This window comes from Cervus elaphus, chromosome 22 (genome assembly GCF_910594005.1).
Source record: "Cervus elaphus chromosome 22, mCerEla1.1, whole genome shotgun sequence".
In the NCBI taxonomy this organism is placed as follows: Eukaryota; Metazoa; Chordata; class Mammalia; order Artiodactyla; family Cervidae; genus Cervus; species Cervus elaphus.
Window position 1 is genome coordinate 51875803 of NC_057836.1, and position 21166 is coordinate 51896968.

General features: G+C 46.2%; 1 protein-coding gene across 2 annotated transcripts in view; it reads right to left on the reverse strand.

Moving 5' to 3' along the window:
• The window catches only part of STAB2 (stabilin 2), a 174634-nt gene that overhangs the window by 143644 nt on the left and 9824 nt on the right, over positions 1-21166 (reverse strand). For both annotated transcript variants that reach the window (XM_043880899.1, XM_043880898.1), the window contains exons 4-5: positions 11759-11844; positions 10890-10959 (exon numbers count right to left, since the gene is read on the reverse strand). In XM_043880899.1, coding sequence (XP_043736834.1) covers positions 10890-10959; positions 11759-11844 — 156 coding nt within the window. The remainder of the gene's footprint in view (positions 1-10889; positions 10960-11758; positions 11845-21166) is intronic.

Genomic DNA, 21166 nt, shown 5'->3' on the forward strand with positions numbered 1-21166 from the left:
ATTGTATTATGACAAGGGAGGGATAATTTATCATGTTCTTGGTAAACAATTGGTTGATTACATTTTACTGCCTTTTAATGTATTAGTTTGGCCAAAAAGTTCATTCAGGTTTTTCCGTAAGATGTTACAGAAAAACCCAGATGACCTTTTTGGCCAATCCAATATAATGTTAAAGAAACACTCAGAATGCTAACATCTGGTTTAAATTTGCTTTTGCTAACACTCTTATGAAATAATATTTTATAAAGTGATAGATTAAAAAAAACATAAGATTTTGAGGGAACACTAGGAAATATCAGGTATTAATAAGTCATAATAATTGCTAACACTTGTTGTGCACTGATTATCTCATTAGATCCTCATGATAATTCTAAAGGAGGCAATGTTGTTTCTATTTTTACAAAAGAAGATGCAGAAAGTGTGCTTAGTAAACTTAAGGTTTCCACAACTTGCAGCAGCCCTGGGACTGAAACCCAGTCTGAGTCTAAATCTAATCACCTCGATACCATGCCTCCCAACACCCATGCTTCTGGGTCAGGACAGAAGCAGATAAAGACAGCATCGGCCTTCAAGGACCCCATGGATTAGAGGGAGATAATGTCTTCATTATTATGAAGGAAACTTGCTATAGAGTGTACAAACTTACAGGGGTGGGATGTCTGTATTTTTCTTGCCAAAAATATTTGAATCAATGCAGTACCTACCAAATATGATTTTTCCATAAAAGCCAAACCAAAGTGGTGTTAGAGAAAGGTCACCTGACCTATCCTTTTTTGGGAGACTAAGGATCTGGCAGGCACTGTCCCTACCATGCCCACGTTCTCGGACCTCACCAAGTCCACGTGTTCGGCTCCCCTCCAGTGGTAGGAGCCCGTGGGCACTTCCTGGGACAGCTGCTCCGCCAGCTGCTTCACTGGGGGCTGCAAGCGCCAGGAAATGAATGACTCTGCCCTAATGACCTCATGTGTTAGCTTCCTGTTGCTGTTGTGACAAATTGCCACAAACCTAGTGTCTTAAACCACACATATTTACTGTCTTACAGTTTGGGAGGTCAGAAACCCAGAGCAGTTATACTAAGATCAATCAATGTGTTGGTGGTTCCATTCCTTTCTGGAGGGGAGCATTCTTTCCCCGCCTTTTCTAGCTTTGAGATGCTGCCCACACTGCCTGGCTCGTGGCCCCCTCCACCTTCAAAGCCAGCAAGACAGAGTCTTTCTCCCATCTTGCCACTCTTACGTCTCATCACATGTGGAATCTTTCACACATCAGAAGGTACACATCTGTATCTCTGTCTCTATCTCCCTCCTCCACATTTAAGGACCTTTGTGATGACATTGAGTCCACCAGGATAATCCTGGATAATCTCTTCATGGCAAAGTCAGATGATTAGCAACTGTAATTCCAGTTCAGTTCAGTCGCTCAGTCGTGTCCGACTCTGCGACCCCATGGACTGCAGCATGCCAGGCTTCCCTGTCCATCACCAACTCCTGGAGCTTGCTTATACTCATGTCCATTGAGTCGGTGATGCCATCCAACCATCTCATCCTTTGTCATCTGCTACCTTAATTTCCCCTTGCCATGGAAGGCAACATATTCCTAGGCCCATGGTATTAGCATGTGGACATTTTGGTGGCGAGGGAGTGGGGTTCCATTATTCTGCCTACTACCCTGAGGCTCCCTCTCCTCTCAGGTGAGGTAACTCCAAGGTGAGTGTTCTTTGCGGACTCCAGAGTTCCCCAGGGGATTAAGCTCTGGTCATCCATGCTGGTCTCTGGCTTGACAGCACACCCTTTATTTCTTCTATGTCACTTGCTTAGTGTTTCCCTGGGTCCCCTCTCAAATATGCTACTTATATGAGAACATTTGTGTGAGGCTGCCAGAGTTAATACCATGACGGGCGGCCTGGACCTAAGTTTTAGCTTCCCCCGAAATGGTAAGATTCCCTACCCCCATCAGGTAACCTGGAGCCAGCCAATCAATATGCGCCCAGTAAGAACAAAGGGAGAGCTGAAAAGCCCACGAAAGTCTGTACCGATAGAATTACTTTGCAAACATGTAACCAATCTGCTTAAGCCAGCTACTAACCGCTTTTGCATATCTTATAAATTTGTGTACCAAGCTTGAGCTCGGCGCTTTCTGACCCTGCACCACTGTGATGTTTGTGGCAGAAAGCCCTGGCTCGAGACAGTAATAAACTTCCCTTTTTGCGAGTTGCATTGTCTTGGAAGCCTTCTCTCTTCCCGCTCGGGGATTCGGACATCGGGCATAACATTTGGGGGCTCGTCCGGGATCCCTTGACAGGGAGAAGAGAACGCTTACAGGACAAAGGGGAAGGATAAATAATAACACCGGTGCTCAGGAAGCAGGGGGAGCAAGCCGGCGTAAGGCCAGGGCCAGCGGACGCGCTGGGCGGCAGCCGACTCCGCGAGAAGGTTTTTTTTAAAGGGGGAGCAAGCCGGCGTAAGGCCAAGGCCAGCGGACGCGCTGGGGGGCAGCCGACTCCGCGGGAAGGAAAGTTCCTCTCCCGACCCCGAGCCTGGTGAACAGCGGACGTCATTCGGTAAGGTGAATCTGCTACCCGGAGGCAAGAAAATTCAGGGGGCCCGAAAACCCAGCGCTGTGTCGTCGGCCGACGTTTGTTTGTCCGTGTGTTTGTCTTTGGCTCTCCGTGTTTTTGTGTGTGTGTGTGCCGGCATTGTCTCTAGTCTCGTTCTCTTCTGGTGCATCGTTCTTTCTCACTTCTGACTTATTCTCTCTCTCCCTTACCGTTTATTCTTTGACCATGGGGCAGGGAGAATCTACCCCACTTTCTCTCATGACTGACCATTTTTCGGATGTCAGGGCCAGGGCCCATGACTTGTCTTTGCTAGTCAAAAAAGGTAAATTAATAACTCTTTGTTCTGCAGAGTGGCCCGCCTTTCAGGTTGGATGGCCTCCGGAAGGCACCTTTCAACCGTCCATCATACAGGCTGTGAAGGAGAAGATTATGGCTCCTGATCCCTGGGGCCATCCGAGTCAAGTCCCCTATGTCATGGTCTGGCAGGATCTAGTAGAAAATCCGCCTAAATGGTTAAAACCTTTTGTTTACAAACTTCCTAGTTCCTCCAGTTCACAGGTCCTGGTGATGGAGACCCCCCCGGAGGAAACCAAAAAGAAAGAGGACCCAAAACCAGTCCTTCAGGAATCATCTTATCCAAACCTGATAGATCTAGAAACGGAGATAAGGCCTCCGCCATATGTGCCCTCCTTGCAATCCCCTCCGAGGAGAGAAGCTCCCACAGGTGAACCAAGAGGATTAAGAGGGCCAACGGGAACCGACCGTGAGGGGGGACCGGCATTGGGGACCCGGGGGAAAACTAAGGGAGATAGGGGTAAGCAAGACCCTGGGGACCCAGAGTTACCTTCATCCACTGTTCAAGCGCTCCCCGTCCGAGTGGGACCAACTAACCCTGACGGAGAGCGAACCTATCAGTACTGGCCCTTTTCCACGAGTGACCTGTACAATTGGAAGACCCAAAACCCTCCTTTCTCAGAGAAGCCCCAAGGCCTCATTGACCTCTTAGATTCCATTTTGTTTACTCATAATCCCACCTGGGATGATTGTCAGCAGCTGTTGCAGGTGCTCTTCACCACGGAAGAACGGGAGCGAATTCTGGCAGAGGCGCGGAAACGGGTACCAGGGGTCGACGGGAGGCCAACCGCCCAGCCTCATCTTGTGGACGAGGGGTTTCCTCTGTTGCGGCCTAACTGGGATTTTGAGCGGGTGGAAGGTAGGGAGCGTCTCCGAGTGTACCGCCAGACTCTAATGGCTGGCCTGCGGGCTGCAGCAAGAAAGCCGACAAATCTGGCAAAGGTAAATTTAGTAAGGCAAGAGCCCACTGAAAGCCCGGCAGCCTTCCTAGAGAGGCTGATGGAAGCTTACAGGCAATATACACCTATGGACCCCCAGGCTGAGGAGTCACGCGCTGCAGTTTTGTTAGCGTTTGTGAATCAGGCAGCCCCAGATATTAGGAAGAAATTACAAAAGGTAGAGGGATTGGGAGAACAGACAATACAGGATTTACTGAAAGTAGCTGAAAAGGTATTTAATAATAGGGAGACCCCAGAAGAAAGGGAAGAGCGAATTCGGCGGGAGGAAAGGGAATTAGCGGAAAAGATCAGGAAAGAAGAGAGGGAACATAGGGCGAGGGAAAACCGGAAGAACCAGAAGGAGCTAGCCCAGATTCTTTTTGCGGGGTTAAAGGCCGGAACAGAATTGAGGGAACCTCGAGACCCCCGGACGGGAGAAAAAGAAAAACCAAAAAGGCAGGCCCTAAAGAAGGATCAGTGCGCCTACTGCAAAGAACAGGGGCACTGGAAAAACGAGTGCCCTAAGAGGGACTCAAGGAGAGGAATGACCCAGAGAGAGAAAATCCCCCCCGGAACTCGAGTTCTATATGCGGGGGAAGACAGTGACTAGGGGAGTCGAGACTCGGCACCCCTCCCCGAGTCCTGGGTAACCATACATGTGGAGGGGAAACCCGTTGGCTTCATGGTGGATACTGGCGCCCAACACTCTGTTTTAAATCAAAAACTGGGACCAATGTCTAAGAAAGCCAGCTTAGTGCAAGGAGCCATGGGGACAAAAAGATATTGTTGGACCACAGAACGGAAAGTAAATCTAGGGACCCACCAGGTGTCCCATTCGTTTTTGGTGATACCAGAATGCCCAGCCCCTCTACTTGGAAGAGACTTGTTGACTAAAGTTAATGCTCAGATCCATTTTGACCCAGGGGGAATGTCAGTCACGGATGGACTTGGACAACCGATACATGTCTTGTCCCTAGCCTTAAGGGATGAATACAGACTTTTTGCGCCTAAGCCCTCAGAGACCATAGCACTAGATGTACAACCGTGGGTCCATAAATATCCATTGGCCTGGGCAGAAACAGCAGGAATGGGACTAGCTAAACAGAGACATCCGGTCGTCATCGAGCTAAAGGCCGAGGCAGTTCCTGTGAGGGTGAGACAGTACCCTATGAGCCAAGAAGCTCGGCGGGGGATCACTCCCCACATTCAACGGCTCATGGAGGCCGGAATTCTCAGGCGATGCCGATCCCCTTGGAACACCCCCTTACTGCCGGTGAAGAAGCTAGGGGGGACAGATTACAGACCTGTCCAAGACCTGCGAGAAGTCAACAAACGGGTGAGTGACATACACCCAACTGTCCCTAACCCGTATACCCTCCTGAGCAGTTTACTGCCTGAGTACACTTGGTACACTGTGCTGGACTTGAAGGATGCCTTTTTCAGCCTACCCCTGGCAGTCCAGAGCCAAGAGATATTTGCCTTTGAGTGGACTGAGGAGGAGGGCCAACCAGTAGTACAATTAACTTGGACCCGCCTCCCACAGGGGTTCAAGAACTCCCCTACCTTGTTTAATGAGGCTCTGAGTGAGGACCTCTACGAATATCGGGCTTGCCACCCAGAGGTCATTCTGCTACAATATGTAGATGACCTTATGTTGGCTGGAACCACAGAGGAAGCTTGCAGCCGTGCCACTGGGGACCTATTACAGACCCTAGGCATCTTGGGGTATCGCGCTAGCGCAAAGAAGGCACAAATAGCCCGGCAAGAGGTCACCTATTTGGGGTATAAGATCAGGCAGGGGCAAAGGTGGCTAACCCAGGCCATGAAAGAAACAATATTGCAGATACCAGAGCCCAAAAACCCCCGCCAGGTGAGAGAGTTTCTGGGGACTGTTGGATATTGCAGACTGTGGATTATGGGGTTTGCTGAGAAGGCCCGGCCCTTATATGAGGGAAGTAAAGAGACCCCAAAGTGGACTTGGACTGAGCCAATGAAACAGGCTTTCCAGACACTCAGACGGGCCCTACTAGAAGCCCCAGCCCTTGCCCTGCCTAACCCAAATAAGCCATTCCAGCTGTTTGTAGATGAAAAGCAAGGAATAGGAAAGGGGGTCTTGACTCAACAATGGGGACCATGGAAGCGGCCGGTAGCATACCTTTCGAAGCGATTAGACCCGGTGGCCGCTGGGTGGCCCCCTTGCCTTCGCATCATTGCAGCTACAGCCCTCCTCGTCCGCGACGCTGACAAGTTGACGTATGGACAGCAACTCTCGGTTTACACCCCCCACGCCGTGGAAGGGGTTTTAAAGCAGCCGCCGGGTAAGTGGATCTCCAATGCCCGCTTGACACACTACCAGGCCTTGCTGCTCGATGCCCCACGGGTGCGTTTTCAGACCCCTTGCTTCCTAAATCCGGCCACGCTCCTACCCAACCCAGAGAAGGACAGCCCTCTCCATGATTGCAGTGAGATACTGGCTGAGGCCCTGGTGGCACGAAAAGACTTAACTGATGTACCCCTAAGCAACAGTGAGCTAGTATGGTTCACCGATGGGAGCAGTTATGTAAAAGATGGGCAAAGGAAGGCGGGAGCCGCCATAGTTGATGATTCAGGGCAGACGATATGGGCTGAGACACTTCCCCCGAACACTTGTGCACAAAAAGCAGAATTGATTGCCCTAATACCGGCTCTGGAGCAAGCCAAAGGGAAGAGAGTCACCATTTTTACTGACAGCCGATATGCTTTCAGCACTGCCCATATTCAAGGTCCCATATACCAAGAAAGGGGATTTCGGACAGCTGAGGGAAAAGAGGTCAAAAATCTGCCTGAGATTCGCAGGCTCTTGGAAGCTGTCCAACTGCCCCGGGCAGTAGCGATAGTACATGTCCCCGGTCACCAGAAGGGAGAAGACCCTAAGGCGCGGGGCAATCGTGCCGCTGATGCGGCCGCCCGAGAAGCGGCTAGCCGGGACTATGCCGCCCCCATATTAGCCGTGGGACTTCCACCCCCTGGTATGGGGACCTTGCCACCAGTTCCCGAATATTCCCTCCCCGATCTCGCCTGGATCAACAAGGATACCACCCTCCAGAAAGATGACCAAGATGGATGGTACCGAGACCAAAACAACAACCTGATCTTGCCTGCCTCCCTGGGTCGTCACCTGTGTGAACACCTGCACACAACTACACACTTGGGAGAAAAAAAGACCCTAACACTTCTCCAGATGGCCTGCCTGAGGTTCCCTCGGCAAAATGTAACTGTACGAGAGATAATTCAAGCCTGCGAAGCGTGCCAGCTGATGAGGGCAGAGAAGAAGCAGCACTCGGGAACGAGGTACCGAGGGGAAAAGCCAGGGCAACATTGGGAGATAGATTTCACCGAGGTAAGGCCAGGCAAGTATGGGTACCGCTATCTGTTGGTACTGGTAGATACCTTCTCGGGGTGGGTGGAAGCTTTCCCCACTAAGGGAGAGACAGCAATAGTGGTTGCTAAAAAGATCTTAGAGGAGATAGTGCCTAGGTATGGGCTGCCAGTGACTATGGGCTCTGATAATGGACCTGCCTTTGTGAGCCAGATTGTACAAGGGCTGGCCCAAGCTCTGGGGACGAAATGGAAGTTACATTGCGAATATAATCCCCAGAGCTCAGGACAGGTTGAGAGAATGAATCGGACCCTAAAAGAAACTTTGACAAAGTTGGCAATAGAGACTGGCGGGGACTGGGTGACCCTCCTCCCCTTTGCACTCTTTCGGGCACGTAACACCCCTTATAAGCTGAATCTTACTCCTTTTGAGATTCTGTATGGAAGACCCCCTCCTGTGTATCCTATTTTCGAAGGAAAATATCTGCCACCCCCTACTTTGGGACAATTCCAGCAAACTCTGATAGCATTAAGTAAGGTGCATAACCATGTTTGGAAATTGATTCGAGAGATACATGAGGGCCAAAACAAGAGGGCCCTCCCCTCACATAATATTGGCCCAGGTGATTGGGTTTGGGTAAAACGACACCAATCTAAAGTATTAGAACCTAGATGGAAAGGCCCTTATGTTGTTCTTCTTACCACTCCTACCGCTGTCAAGGTCGACGGGATTGGACCCTGGGTTCATTGCAATCACGTGCGGCAAGCCACATCGGAAGAACAGGAAAAAGCGCGAGCAGAATGGAAGGCGAGTCCTCACCCGTCAAATCCTTTGAAACTGAAACTCGTCCGCTGGGAGACCTCCTAATTCTCCTGCTGATGGCAGCTCTCATCGACCCAGGAGCGACCAGTCATAACCCCCATCAACCTGCTAAGATCACATGGAAACTCAACGACGGGCAAACTCATGAGCTGCTCAATGAGACCTCAGGAATCCACCCTCCAAACACCTGGTGGCCGGACCTGAACTTCGACCTCTCAAGCCTCTTCGCAAAGCAGGACGGTCTCCATGATAAGTACTATAGGGATGGGATAAAAAACCATAGGTTGGGGTTTTGGGCTTGCCCGGGCTATGTAAAAAATAACTGGAAAACCTGTGGTGGCATAGAAAGCTATTATTGCAGGAGCTGGAGTTGTGTGACCTCTTGTGATGGACCCCAGAGGTGGGATGTCGGAAACAGAGATCTAGTTAGCTTCACCTTCAAGGACCGTAGACACCAGGGGCCTCAGGTACGAGTACGATTTAACCAGGAACGGGCGAAGAAAGAAAACCGCTGGACCTCAGGACTGACTTGGGGTTTTCAGCTCCACGTAAATTGGCCCGGCCCCTACCCAGGCGAGCTTTTAATCATTAAACAGGTTATTGAGCCGGTGCAGGTACATAGTTTAGGTCCCAATCTGGTCAAAGCATTACAGGGGCACAAGGCGACCCCCAAGCCAACCCCCTTCAGACCAAGCTTGCCAGGAACATTTAACATCTCCTCTACCCCGAGCCTCAGAGGCAAACTGACAGAAACCCCTGGCCCTCTGGCTGTTACCATTAGCTCAGCAATTCAGGACCCCCTATGGGCCTTAGTGAATGCAGCCTTTACGGTCTTAAACCATACCAACCCTAATGCAACCCAGTCCTGTTGGCTTTGTTATAATCTTCACCCCCCCTTCTATGAGGCCATAGGCCTCAATGTCTCTTACCACTTATCTTCAGGCCAGAACCCACCCCCATGCCGATGGGAAGAACGCAAGGTTGGCCTCACAATGAACGAAGTTTGGGGACAGGGACTCTGTTTGGGCACAGTGCCACGTGATAAAACTTCCCTCTGTGCCCGGACTATTAGTAACCTACGCTTATATGGCAAAAATTGGATTGTGCCAGAGGTTGGGGGCTGGTGGATTTGTTCACATACTGGGCTAACCCCATGTTTAAATGTGAAGGTTTTTAACCAGAGTCAAGAATTCTGTGTTCTGGTTGCTGTAATGCCAAAAATCTTATACCACTCTGAAGAGGTTATGTACTCACATTGGGACCGAGAATTGCCAAGACAAAAGAGAGAGCCAATCAGTGCGATCACCATGGCAGCCTTGTTCAGTCTTGGGCTGGCAGGAGCAGGGACAGGAATAGCTTCACTATCTCTGCAAGGCCAAGGGTTTTCTTCCCTACGAGCCGCCATAGATGAAGATATAACTCGCATAGAAGAATCAATCAGCCACTTAGAGAAGTCTCTGACTTCCTTGTCTGAGGTGGTCTTGCAGAATAGGAGAGGATTGGACTTGATTTTTCTCCAACAGGGTGGGGTCTGCGCGGCTCTGGGAGAAGAATGTTGTTTCTATGCAGACCATACAGGAGTGGTAAGAGAATCTATGGCAAAAGTAAGAGAAGGGCTGGCGCAACGAAAGAGGGAACGGGAGGCCCAGCAGGGATGGTTTGAGTCTTGGTTTCAACGCTCCCCCTGGCTGACCACCTTAGTTTCCACCCTCCTGGGCCCGCTTATAGTGCTATTATTAACACTCACATTTGGCCCTTGTATTTTAAACCGGCTAATGTCATTTATTAAAGAACGTCTAAATACCATTCAGATTATGGTATTGAGGCAGCAATATCAGATGGTAGCCCAGGATGAAGAGAAGGATTCCTCTACAGGAACAAGAAGACAGGGGGGAATGTGAGGCTGCCAGAGTTAATACCATGACGGGCGGCCTGGACCTAAGTTTTAGCTTCCCCCGAAATGGTAAGATTCCCTACCCCCATCAGGTAACCTGGAGCCAGCCAATCAATATGCGCCCAGTAAGAACAAAGGGAGAGCTGAAAAGCCCGCGAAAGTCTGTACCGATAGAATTACTTTGCAAACATGTAACCAATCCGCTTAAGCCAGCTACTAACCGCTTTTGCATATCTTATAAATTTGTGTACCAAGCTTGAGCTCGGCGCTTTCTGACCCTGCACCACTGTGATGTTTGTGGCAGAAAGCCCTGGCTTGAGACAGTAATAAACTTCCCTTTTTGCGAGTTGCATTGTCTTGGAAGCCTTCTCTCTTCCCGCTCGGGGATTCGGACATCGGGCATAACAATTTGCAGAATGGGTCAACTTCTGGGGAGAACCAACAATGAGCGAGTGGACAAACCCATGTCGGGGACAAATCCATAATCTGCAAAATGGGACCAACAACCTCTGATGACTTCAGGTGTTTGTGAACTCCCAAAAGGAAGGGATAGGTTAGAATGTGTTGGGACCTGTGGTGGCTATAGAGGACCCTGGGGAGAAGGTCAGTGCTGAGACCACAGTCTAGAAAGATCTCAGGGAGTAGCTGGGCAGGAAAAGAACTGGTGGATGTTGGATCCTGGAGCCTAGAGTGAGGTAATCCTATGACCCCGAGTTTGTCAGGAAGCATTCCTGGTGAGGGGCTGCCTGCAAGTGCCGAAAACCACAGACATACTGTCCATCCTTTCAGATTCTGCCTTTTAAAAGACTTGTTGTCAACTCTTTGTCTTGTCTGTGCAGCCTTGGTTTGGAGAATTGTTCTGCATTTCCCTCCAAGGAACTTTATTTCTGGGGTGTTGAGGTGTATAAGCCATGTCTGACTTTGGACCTTTACAAATGCATTTGATGACACCAAAGCGAGACATACCTGCTGAACAGTTGGGCCCAAATACGTTGTCAGCAGCACAGATTTCACACGCTGTTCCACTGAATCCTTCCTGCAGGACACCAGGGGGGAGGGTGTTAGTCCCAAGCAATCTGTGTTACCCACGAAGACCACAGATTTCTAACTATCTGGTCAGCATTTGTTTCTCAAATGGATCTTCCCTCTGTGCCTGTCCTGAAACTCTCTTTCTTCTTTGCTCTTGTATTATAATTTGTACATTCATTCCTTGAATCAGTCTGGAGCTGAGTCTGGAGCTCTTCTGAAGAAAGCTGCTTCAAAGGTGTAACTAGAGAACCAGCTCTGACAGCCACATCCTAAATCTACCCAAGGGTGAAATGAATACGTTCTCAGTTTTGCATTTCTAAAGACAGTTGAGCTCAATTCTTTCAGAATGATTTCTTTGTATTCCCATAGTGTAAGGCTTCAATCTTGCAAAGAGTCCCTTTCATGGGATAGCAAAGAAATTCCTCAATTGGCAGACCAAGTGCTCACCTGTGGGTCTGAGTATAGCTCCAAAGACTAGTCTGCCAATAGTGGTGACTTTGAAGGGTAACAAGGACACAATTTCTAGAGCCCTGCATTGTTCTCATCTCAGTTTTTCAACAAGTATAATCGCTTCAGTATTATTATTCAATTCATTTTACAGATGGATTCACTTCAGGCTGAGTAGTTAACTGACTCGCTCTAAGGTCCCCCAGCCTGTAACGTGTCATTTTATTGCCCCCTGCATACACTTCCCCCACCACTAACATTGCTGCTTCTTAGAGTCTTCACCCAGTGCGTGTTTCAGAGGGACAACAGGTAAAGAGAAAGTAGAGTCAGGAAGGAGGAGAACACTGTTTTGAACTTACTTGGCATAAGCAGCTTCCATTTCCTTCCATGCCTTCAGCACAATGGCCCCGACCGCTGCAGGGGGACTTTGCTCCTCCCGGGCACTCTGGGGAATCAAAGGGCAGATATATTCATTTGAAACTGCACAAGCATTCTGCAAGGATACATGAAGCATCTGTGAGGTGCCAGGGATAAGAAATAATTGAAGACCCTGCAGGCATCATCTAGGGTTCCGTAGGGGAGAGGAGTGGATCACAATGTAGTCAGGGACTGTACTAGGACCCGTCAGACCTTCTGTCCTTTCTTAAGCATTTGCTGTTCACTTTACAATCAACTAATTAATTCATCCCCATCACAACCCCCAGGGGTTTTATGCTTCTTAGGCTGCTGGGACGTGATGAGTCAGTGGGTCTTTGCATGGGGATGGTTATGTTGTGTATGGGCGGGGTGCCAGGCAGGATCCACAGTGCTTCAGCCAGGGTCTGCTGTGAATGACCTTAACGAGGAGTGAGTGTCTGGACATTTAAGTGGACCAAGACTTGCTTCAGAGGAAGGTGCAGCCCTGGGCAGCTGGTGGAAGGCCAGCTCTCCTGCGCACATGGAGCTTATATTCTAGATTTCAATGAACACTGGGGACACAAGATCAAAAGGTATACTCTGTAACTTCAGGATGATCTCAGTCTAACGCCTTCACTTAGAAATTATTTTTCATCAGAACATAGCAGGAATGAGAGAGGAGACATTGCCACAAATCTTAGAGACATTAAAAGGATAATAAGCAGATACTAGGAACAACTTTATGCCAATAAACTTGACAGTGTAGATGAGGTGAATAAATTCATTGTTCCAAATTACCAAAGATCTTCCCTGGTGGCTCAGGTGGTAAAGAATCTGCCTGCAATTTGAGAGACCTGGGTTCAATCCCTGGAGAAGGCAATGGCAGCCCACTCCAGTGTTCTTGCCTGGGAAGTCCTATGGACAGAGGAGCCTGGCGGGCTACAGTCCATGGGGTCGCAAAGAGTTGGACATGACTGAGTGACTAACACACAGACACCAGAGATCATTCAAGTGAAAATAGATAACGTGAATATGCTTGTATCTATTTAAGAAATTTAATTTGAAGTTAAAATCCTCCCCACAAGGAAAACTCCATGCCGATGGATTCACTGGTGAATATTACCTCACACTTAAGGAAGAAATCATATCAATTATAAACAAACTCTTCTAAAAGTTGAAGAAGAGAGAACACTTCCCAGTTCATTCTATACAAAGAGCATTATTACTCTGATCCCCAAACCTGACAAATACATCACAAGAAAACTACAGACCGACATCCCTAATGAACATAGATGTAAATCCTTTAAAATCTAGAACAAATATTGAACATTAAAAAATTCTAAACAAAATTATGCCCACTGAATCCAATGGTATACAAAACATAATACATCATGCTGCTGCTGCTGCTAAGTCGCTTCAGTCGTGTCCGACTCTGTGCGACCCCATAGACGGCAGCCCACCAGACTCCCCCGTCCCTGGGATTCTCCAGGCAAGAGTACTGGAGTGGGTTGCCATTGCCTTCTCTGATAATACATCATGGTAAGTGCAGTAAAGTAAGAAAAAAAGACTCAAAATGGATACGGATTGGAAAAGAAATGAAAATTTTCTTGATTCTCAGACAACATGATTTTCCACATAGAAAATTCAAAACAATCTCCAAAAATTCATTAGAACTAATATATGAATTTATAAGTTCTCAGGACACAAGGACACAAACAAAAATCAATTACATTTCTATAAACTAACATGAAACTGCTGATAATTGAAATAAAAGTATATAAGTAAACTTCACACCAAAGTCAAAACTCAGGTGTGAATACAACAAGAATTGTGCAAAATCTGTAAGATAAAATCTATAAAACACTGACAAAAATAATTTAAAAATTCCAGATATACTGTGGTTATGGATTAAAAGAGTCAATATTTTAGGTTGTCCCTAAACTGACCTATAGATTCATTGAAATTTTAGTTAAAATCCTAACAGGATTTTTTGGGTAGAAATTGATAAACTGATTCTAGAATTTATATGGAAAAGTAAAAGAACTAGAGTAACCAAGCTAATTTTGAAAATGACCAAATTGGAAGATTTACACTACTTAATTTCAAGACTTACTATAAAGCTACAGTAATCATGATAGTGTGGTAAGGTGAAGGCATAAACACATACATCAATGGAGCAGAACAGAGTCCAGAAACAGATCCACATATTGATGATTAATTTATTTTATACAAGGGCCCAAAGGCAATTCAATGGACCGAGCATAGCTTTTTCAAGAAATGATGCTGGAATTATCAGATATTTGTATAAAAAGAAATGAACTGTGATTCATACTACAAGTCACATGCTAAAGTTAACTTGTAATGGATGATAGACCTAAAAGTAATGCCTAAAACTACACACTTTCTAGGAGGAAATACAGAAGAAAATCTTTGTGATATTAGATTAGGCAAAGATTTCTAGATATGATACAAAAAGCAATTTTTATGAAAGAAAAATTGAAATATTTGGCATCACCAAAACTAAGAACGCTTGCTCCTCAAAAGGTACTGTTCAGAGGGTGAAAAGACAAGCAAGCCACAGACTTTGAGAAAACACTTATAAATCATATACCAAATAAAAGACATATCTCAAATAGTTAAAGGACTCTCAAAACTCAATAGTAAGAAAACAACCTGAATGATACATTAATAGCAAATAAGCACACGAACCACGGAAATTAAAACAAGTTGCCATAAAATGCCTCTGATCAGAATGGCTGAGATTAAAAAAAAAAATCTGATTATACCAAGTGCTATTAAGGATACCAAACAATTTGAACTTTCACACGTTGTCGGCAGGAATGAAAAAATGATGCAGACACTTTGGAAGAGTTTGGCAGTTCTTATAAAGTTAAAATACATTCAATATACAATCCAGGACTCCCACTTCTAAGTATTTACTTTCAAGTGAAATGAACACTAATGTTCACATTAAAACCTGTACACAAATGTTCATAGCAGCTTTATTCGTAGTTGCACCAAACTGGAAACCCAAACGTCTTTCAGCTGGTGAACAGATGAACTGGGTAGATGATGGTGGACTATGAAACATTAGAAAAGAATGAACTGCTGATCTGGCAACATGGATGAATCTCAAACGCATATGCTAAGCAAGAGAAACCAGACTCACACAGGTACATACTGCAGGACACAAAGGCACAGTGACAGGCAGAGGAAACAGATCAGTATTTGCCAGGGCTTGTGAGTTGAGGGAGAACTTGACCACGAAGAGTATTTTGGGGAATGACCTAGCTGTTCTCTATCTTGATTGTGGTCCTTGTTACACAACTGTTTAGGTTCATCAAAGTGTGTATAACTTTACACCAAAAAAGGAGAATTCTACTGTATGTAAATTATGACTTAAGCATAAATGAAAAATCTATTAGCAGATCATGTTCTTCAATGACAGATTTGGAAAAAGTAGTCAATGTCCCTATAAATAATTAAACTTTACTTCCACGTAGACCTCAGGGTGTCTACTTCCATAATTTATACTCACTGGAAAGGAAAACAAATTAAGACACTAGAGTCAGAAAGGGCTGTTTTCAAACACATGGTAAACAATTTCCTACCTTCAACCTCCAATTTTTTTCGTTTGAATACTTCAGTGTAGTTGTAAAAATATCCATGTTCAGGGGGTATTTCTTCAGGTCCAAAAAACTATTCAGCAAACCACTGGGCCAGATGTTGGGCTTAGAAAGACCAATATGACTTGTTTATCCTTTCTGTATTGGCCTGTTTTATTATCATAGTTGTTGTTAGCAATCGAGACTCGGGTGGAATGCTAAGCACTGTACATATACTGCATCAGTGTATTTAATCTCCACAACCGTGAATTATTACTCTTCACCCTATGGAGTGGTTATATTCACCATTTTATCTATGAAGATACTGAGGAATTCATAGATAGGTCATCAGGCCGCTGGGCTCAGAGATAATGATTCACACGGGCCTGGTCTGACTAAAGCCTTGTGATTGTGCTTCTCTGAATGAATTGCTTATAATTACTTTAAGTGGCTTAAATATTTTATGAGTCATTCATTTAAAGAATTAGTTAAACCTTCACTAAGTGCCCTCAATTATCTTCAAAGCTGGTAATGTTTCCTCCATGTCCTCACCAGAAAGTGAAGACTTAGTGAGGACAGAAAAGGCCCTGCGTGCAGGGAGGGGCTGATAAGGCAACCTTGGTGCTTCAGGCTGATTTCTCAAGAGGTGCCCTGATGCCTCCTTCTCTGAAATGAGCAGCCTGATTCATTCAGGGCCCACTGAGTGTCTGCCTATGGCGGGGCTAAGGGTGGGGGCGACTGCCGGCTGGAATTGGCTGTCTCCGGGAGTCTTCCTGAGCCTAAGCATCACATATTCTGCAGGGGATGTGAGGCTTTCTCTGCAGCGCGTTCCTCATTCTGGCTGGTGACTTGTGACCCAGCAGGATAAAGGGCAAAGTGAATGCTTACTGTTATGCACTGGATATCTGTGCTCCCCAATTCATATGCTAACACCCTGACTAGGAGGGCAGGCCTTTGGGACATCATTAAGTTTAAATGAGATCATGAGGGTTGGGACCCCGTGATGAGTCTAGAGCCCTTATAACAGAAAGAGGGATCAGAGCTCTCTCTCTGCCATGTGAGGCCACAGAGAGAAGGCAGCCATCTGCAGGCCAGAAAGAAGACCCTCCCTGGGAACCAAAAACTGCTGGCATGGTGAACTTCGACTTCCCAGCCCCTAGAACTATGAGAAATAAATGTCTGTTGTCATGGTATTCTGTTACAGCAACTTCAGCAGACCAACCCACTACTGTCCCCACACTTCTGAAGGGCAGGACTTTGCTTTGACCTGAGGCATCAGGGTGACCCATGGGGTCCACAGAAAGGCAGACACTGGTGGGAAGAAAAATAATAAACCCAAGGGATCACAAGCAATATAAAAAGTGAGATGCACAGAAATGTCCTAAGTGGGGAGTAGTTATCAGTTCGACAACAGATGGAGAGAACTTGTTGAATACATATCATTGCTCAGCAGTTTGCATGTGTGGCCTCATTCTCACAACAACTGTACAGGAAGCTCTCATCCTTGTCTTCCTTTCCAGGTTACAGATAACCAAACTGAGGCTCAGAGAGGTAAGTAACGTGCCCAAGATCACAGGTCTGGTAAGTGTTGGAGTTGCCATTGCAATCAGGCCCGACTCAAGATTTTGAGTCCTTAACACCAGGCCAGAGTATACAAGATCAGTAGCTTAGAATATAAAACTAAACCAAGACACGCCTCCTGAACTAAGGAGGCCAGCCAGTGATCTGAGAACCACAGAAACAGAACTGGTAAGTAGCATATTCTGAATGCCTACTATCCGCCAGGCACATCCTAGGTACTTTATATGTACCAGCCCCCTTAGTCCTCAGCACCGCCTTTGGAGGTAGGCATAATACCACCAGGGCTTCCTAGGTGGCACTAGTGGTAAAGAACCAGCCTACCAATGCAAGAGACATGAGAGTTCAATCCCTGGATCTGGAAGATCCCCTGGAGAAGGGAATGGCAACCCATTCCAGTAATCCTGCCTGGGTAATCTCATGGACAGAGAAGCCCGGTGGGCTACCGTCCATAGGGCTGCAAAGAGTCAGACATGACTGAAGCACCTTAGCACCCACGCATATTACCACTACCATTTCCATTTTACGGATGAGAAAACTGAGGCCAAAGGATTCATTTACCACATAAAACATAGGATGCCAGGTAAATTTCAACTGCAGATAAACAATGAATAGTTTTTTAGAATAAGCATGTCCCAAACACTGTATGCCTATTTGTTGTTTATCTGTAATTGACTTAACTGGGTATCCTCTAGTGTTATTTGATAAAACTGGCAACTGGGCAGGGAGGGTACGTAACTAGCAAGGTCCCAGAAGGAGAATGTGGTAAAGGCAATTTAACTTCAGCGCTTATAACCTTTGTAAAGCCACACTGCCTCTTAGTGCCAGGTTGGAACTAGGGGGGTCTCAGTGTCAAGGAATCAGCTCCAGGCAGGTGACAGGCTCCCAGCTAACAGGGGAAGCAAGTTTGCCAGGAGCAGGCTCGTGGGGGACAGGCTGCTTTCCCAGCAGTGGACTTGGCAAGACAACCAAGTATTTGGGTAAGGAGATAGGAACGGGTTGTAGCTGGGGCTCTGCAGAACACGGCCCTTGTTTCCCGTTCTGTTCTGCAGTTACTAGCTGGCTTTCCTTGGGCAAGCTGCAAAATGCCTCAAAGTCCCAGGGTTTTCACCTGGACTCTCAGATGTGTCTGTTTTCCCCCATCTGTTTTTGCATCCCTACCCCTCAATCTGTGAGCTCCTTGTGGGTAGAGACTGGGCTTATCATGTAGGAGACCATGAGCAGCATACAGCAAAGCTCAAGAAATGCCTGAATTCTCTAAGTTGGCCAACCCTGGAAGGAACTCTGGGAAAAAGCTAGCAGGAGTGTGAGAGTATGGAGAATCCTCATCTGTCGTCCTATGTCGAACATTTTAGCAATTTGTGAAAACACCTTGTTAGGTTTTAAAATCAAAAATTTAAAAGTGTACATTTCTTTCTTGCTTCTCAAATCATTTTCTATCACCCCAGGCCCCTTCTGTGGTGTTGGAGAAGACTCTTGAGAGTCCCTTGGACTGCAAGGAGATTGACTGGAGATCAAACCAGGCAATCCTAAATGATGCTGGGATAGATCGAAGGCAGGAGGAAAACGGGACGACAGAGGATGAGACGGTTGGATGGCATCACTGACTCAATGGACCTGAGTTTGAGCAAGCTCCAGAGATGGTGAAGGACAGGGCAGCCCGGCGTGCTGCAGTCCATGGGGTTTCAAAGAGTTGGACACAACTGAGCAACTGAACCAACAACACAGGCCCTCGTTAGGAAAAAAAGTTGGTGAGAATTGACATTCTCAGCATCCACCCTTGAACAAGCTCTTCTAGAATTTGTTCTCAAGGCATGTTTCTGAAACCTGGGGGAGGGCTCAGGCAGCTGATAAAGCTATTTTTGGTCATTATCACATTTCCCTTTGGTCACCACTGCTCTGAGGGTCTCACATCGTGACTTTGCTCACGCAGGAGGCTTACCCAGACAAGCTGTCAGCAAATCATCAGACGTTCTGTTCTTTCAAAGGCAGATAACGAACTTCCTGGCCAACAAGAGGCCAGGGACCTCCCTGTAACTTTATCTCCCAAGGAACTCCAGAGGTGGCCACTTGTGACACTGTCTTTGTTTCAAAGTCTGCTGCACAGTGCTAGACAGAGACTATATCCTGGTTTGTAAAAATGGCGAATATTCCATTGACAATTCTAGCTGGAATTGTCTGCCTGGGAAACTGATATGAAACTAGCTTCCTCGTGTGAACTAAGTGTGAATTTGTCACTCAAAGCCAAGAAGGACATGCCTCACAGAGTGTTTTCACGTAGTCCATTATTTGCAACCCAGGCAGTGAATGGCAGGAAACATACAAGAGGAAAGGATAAGAAGTCTGAAGATGCAGTGACACGATGCAAAAAAAAAAAAAATGTGCCTAATTTGATGACATTGACTTCACAAAGCATCAAGGCCATTTCTATATGAAATAATCAGATTGAAACAATTGAGTTTCTGTGTAACCCTCCACCCACATTGTTTTTCTGAAGCTCTTGAGATTTTGCACAAATCTGCTAAAGTTCACAGTAGGATAAAAAAGAACTGGGATGTTCAAATTGAAACATCCATTTCCTCTGAAATAGAATATTCGTTGTTCAAGTGAGATTAAGTTTCAAGGTTAAAAATGTTTTTGTGCTTATGAGAAGAGACTGCCATACACAGTGTTGATAAGGCTGTACACGTTTTAATGAGGGAGAAGCAAGGTAAACCTGAGTAGAAACATCTTCCTGACATCGGGATGACACATTTTTCCCCCCAGGGGAGAATTCCTGCCTTATTCCTAATTTTAGAAGATGAGTCAGTTTTTTCTTTGTGCTTTTCTGTGTTTTCTGAGTTTTCAGAGTTGATCATCGAATTGTCTAATTTTGAATAAGGCAATATGAAGATAATTTTAAAAGTAACCCAGAGGTGTCGACTGTGAATGTCTTTGTCAACGGCACTGAGAAGGAAGTGGATTCTGCCCTTGCCTTGGAAAGAAGCCTGTGCCAGGGCTTGTACTTCCTCAAAAAGAAGTATGGACATATGTCAGTGGCTCTGAAATGGCCTTATCCTTTCAGCAATGTAAAGCAATAATCAAGATCTCACTTGTCATCACTGCAAAATGGGAGAGGTGAAATACACAGCCAAGTAGAGCATTTATCTCTTTCCTGAGCCAAAGGAAGGAAGTCTTTTGAGATGTTTGGTATGTTTGGAAGATGAAGATAAACGCGAGGGCCCTTCTGCCCCAACGAGAGAACAGCAGAAAAATGTTCTGGCCTTGGTTTCCACTTTTTGCTTCTCTGGCCTTGAGACCTATCACAAGGAAAGGCCTGAATATTCAAGGAAATCTGTGACTCCTTTGATTGTAGGTGCAAGTATTGCCACAATTTTGGTATAGCCAGTGTGATGCATGAAACCCACCAGAGATTTTAATCCTGTTGGCTGTTTTATGAATGACCCGCTGTTTAAAACGAGCTCAGAGAAAGGGAGTCATTTTATCTGCCTTTCATGATCAGAGGTCTGTTTGACTCTGATTCTCTCATTCATTCATTCATAAAATGTTTACACAAAGCTTTCTTTGTGTTACAGACTCTGCTAAGTACTTTTGCCTATACTGATGTTTTAAAATCCCTCCTAGAGTTTTGTAAGGTAGGAGTCTCTACCCTCATTTGATAGCTAAGGAGACTGTTGGAGAAGCAGCAAATAATTTGCCCAACTTAGTGATGAGGGGAATAGGTTCAAACCTCAAACTTCTGGTAGCTGGCCCTGGGTTCTTTTGCTCTCTGGGCTGTGGTCTGTTATTCACTAGACTGGATATGCTCACTTTCACTACTGCATCTTAGACAAAGCCTTTTCTTGTCTACTGTGTGTCTAATTAACTTAAGATCACATGAGTTTCTGTGGATTAGAAAGAGAAAAGCAAATAAAAAAATCAATTTTATCAGGATGATTCTGTGAACTGGATGTGACCATGACCCTATTTGGTGCTTAAAAGAAAGTTCACGACATCTGGATGTCTGGGTTAATTGCTTCATTCTGATGTGGCCAGCTCTTAGAACACAAAGTGCCAACATATTAAGGTGAAACAGAGCAGAATGGTTAACAGATGTACCCTAAACCCCAACCTTGAGCTTCCCAGGGTAAGGAGCGTGATCCAGACATTGACTGGGAGGGCTGAAGGGACCTACCAAACAGAAGAAAA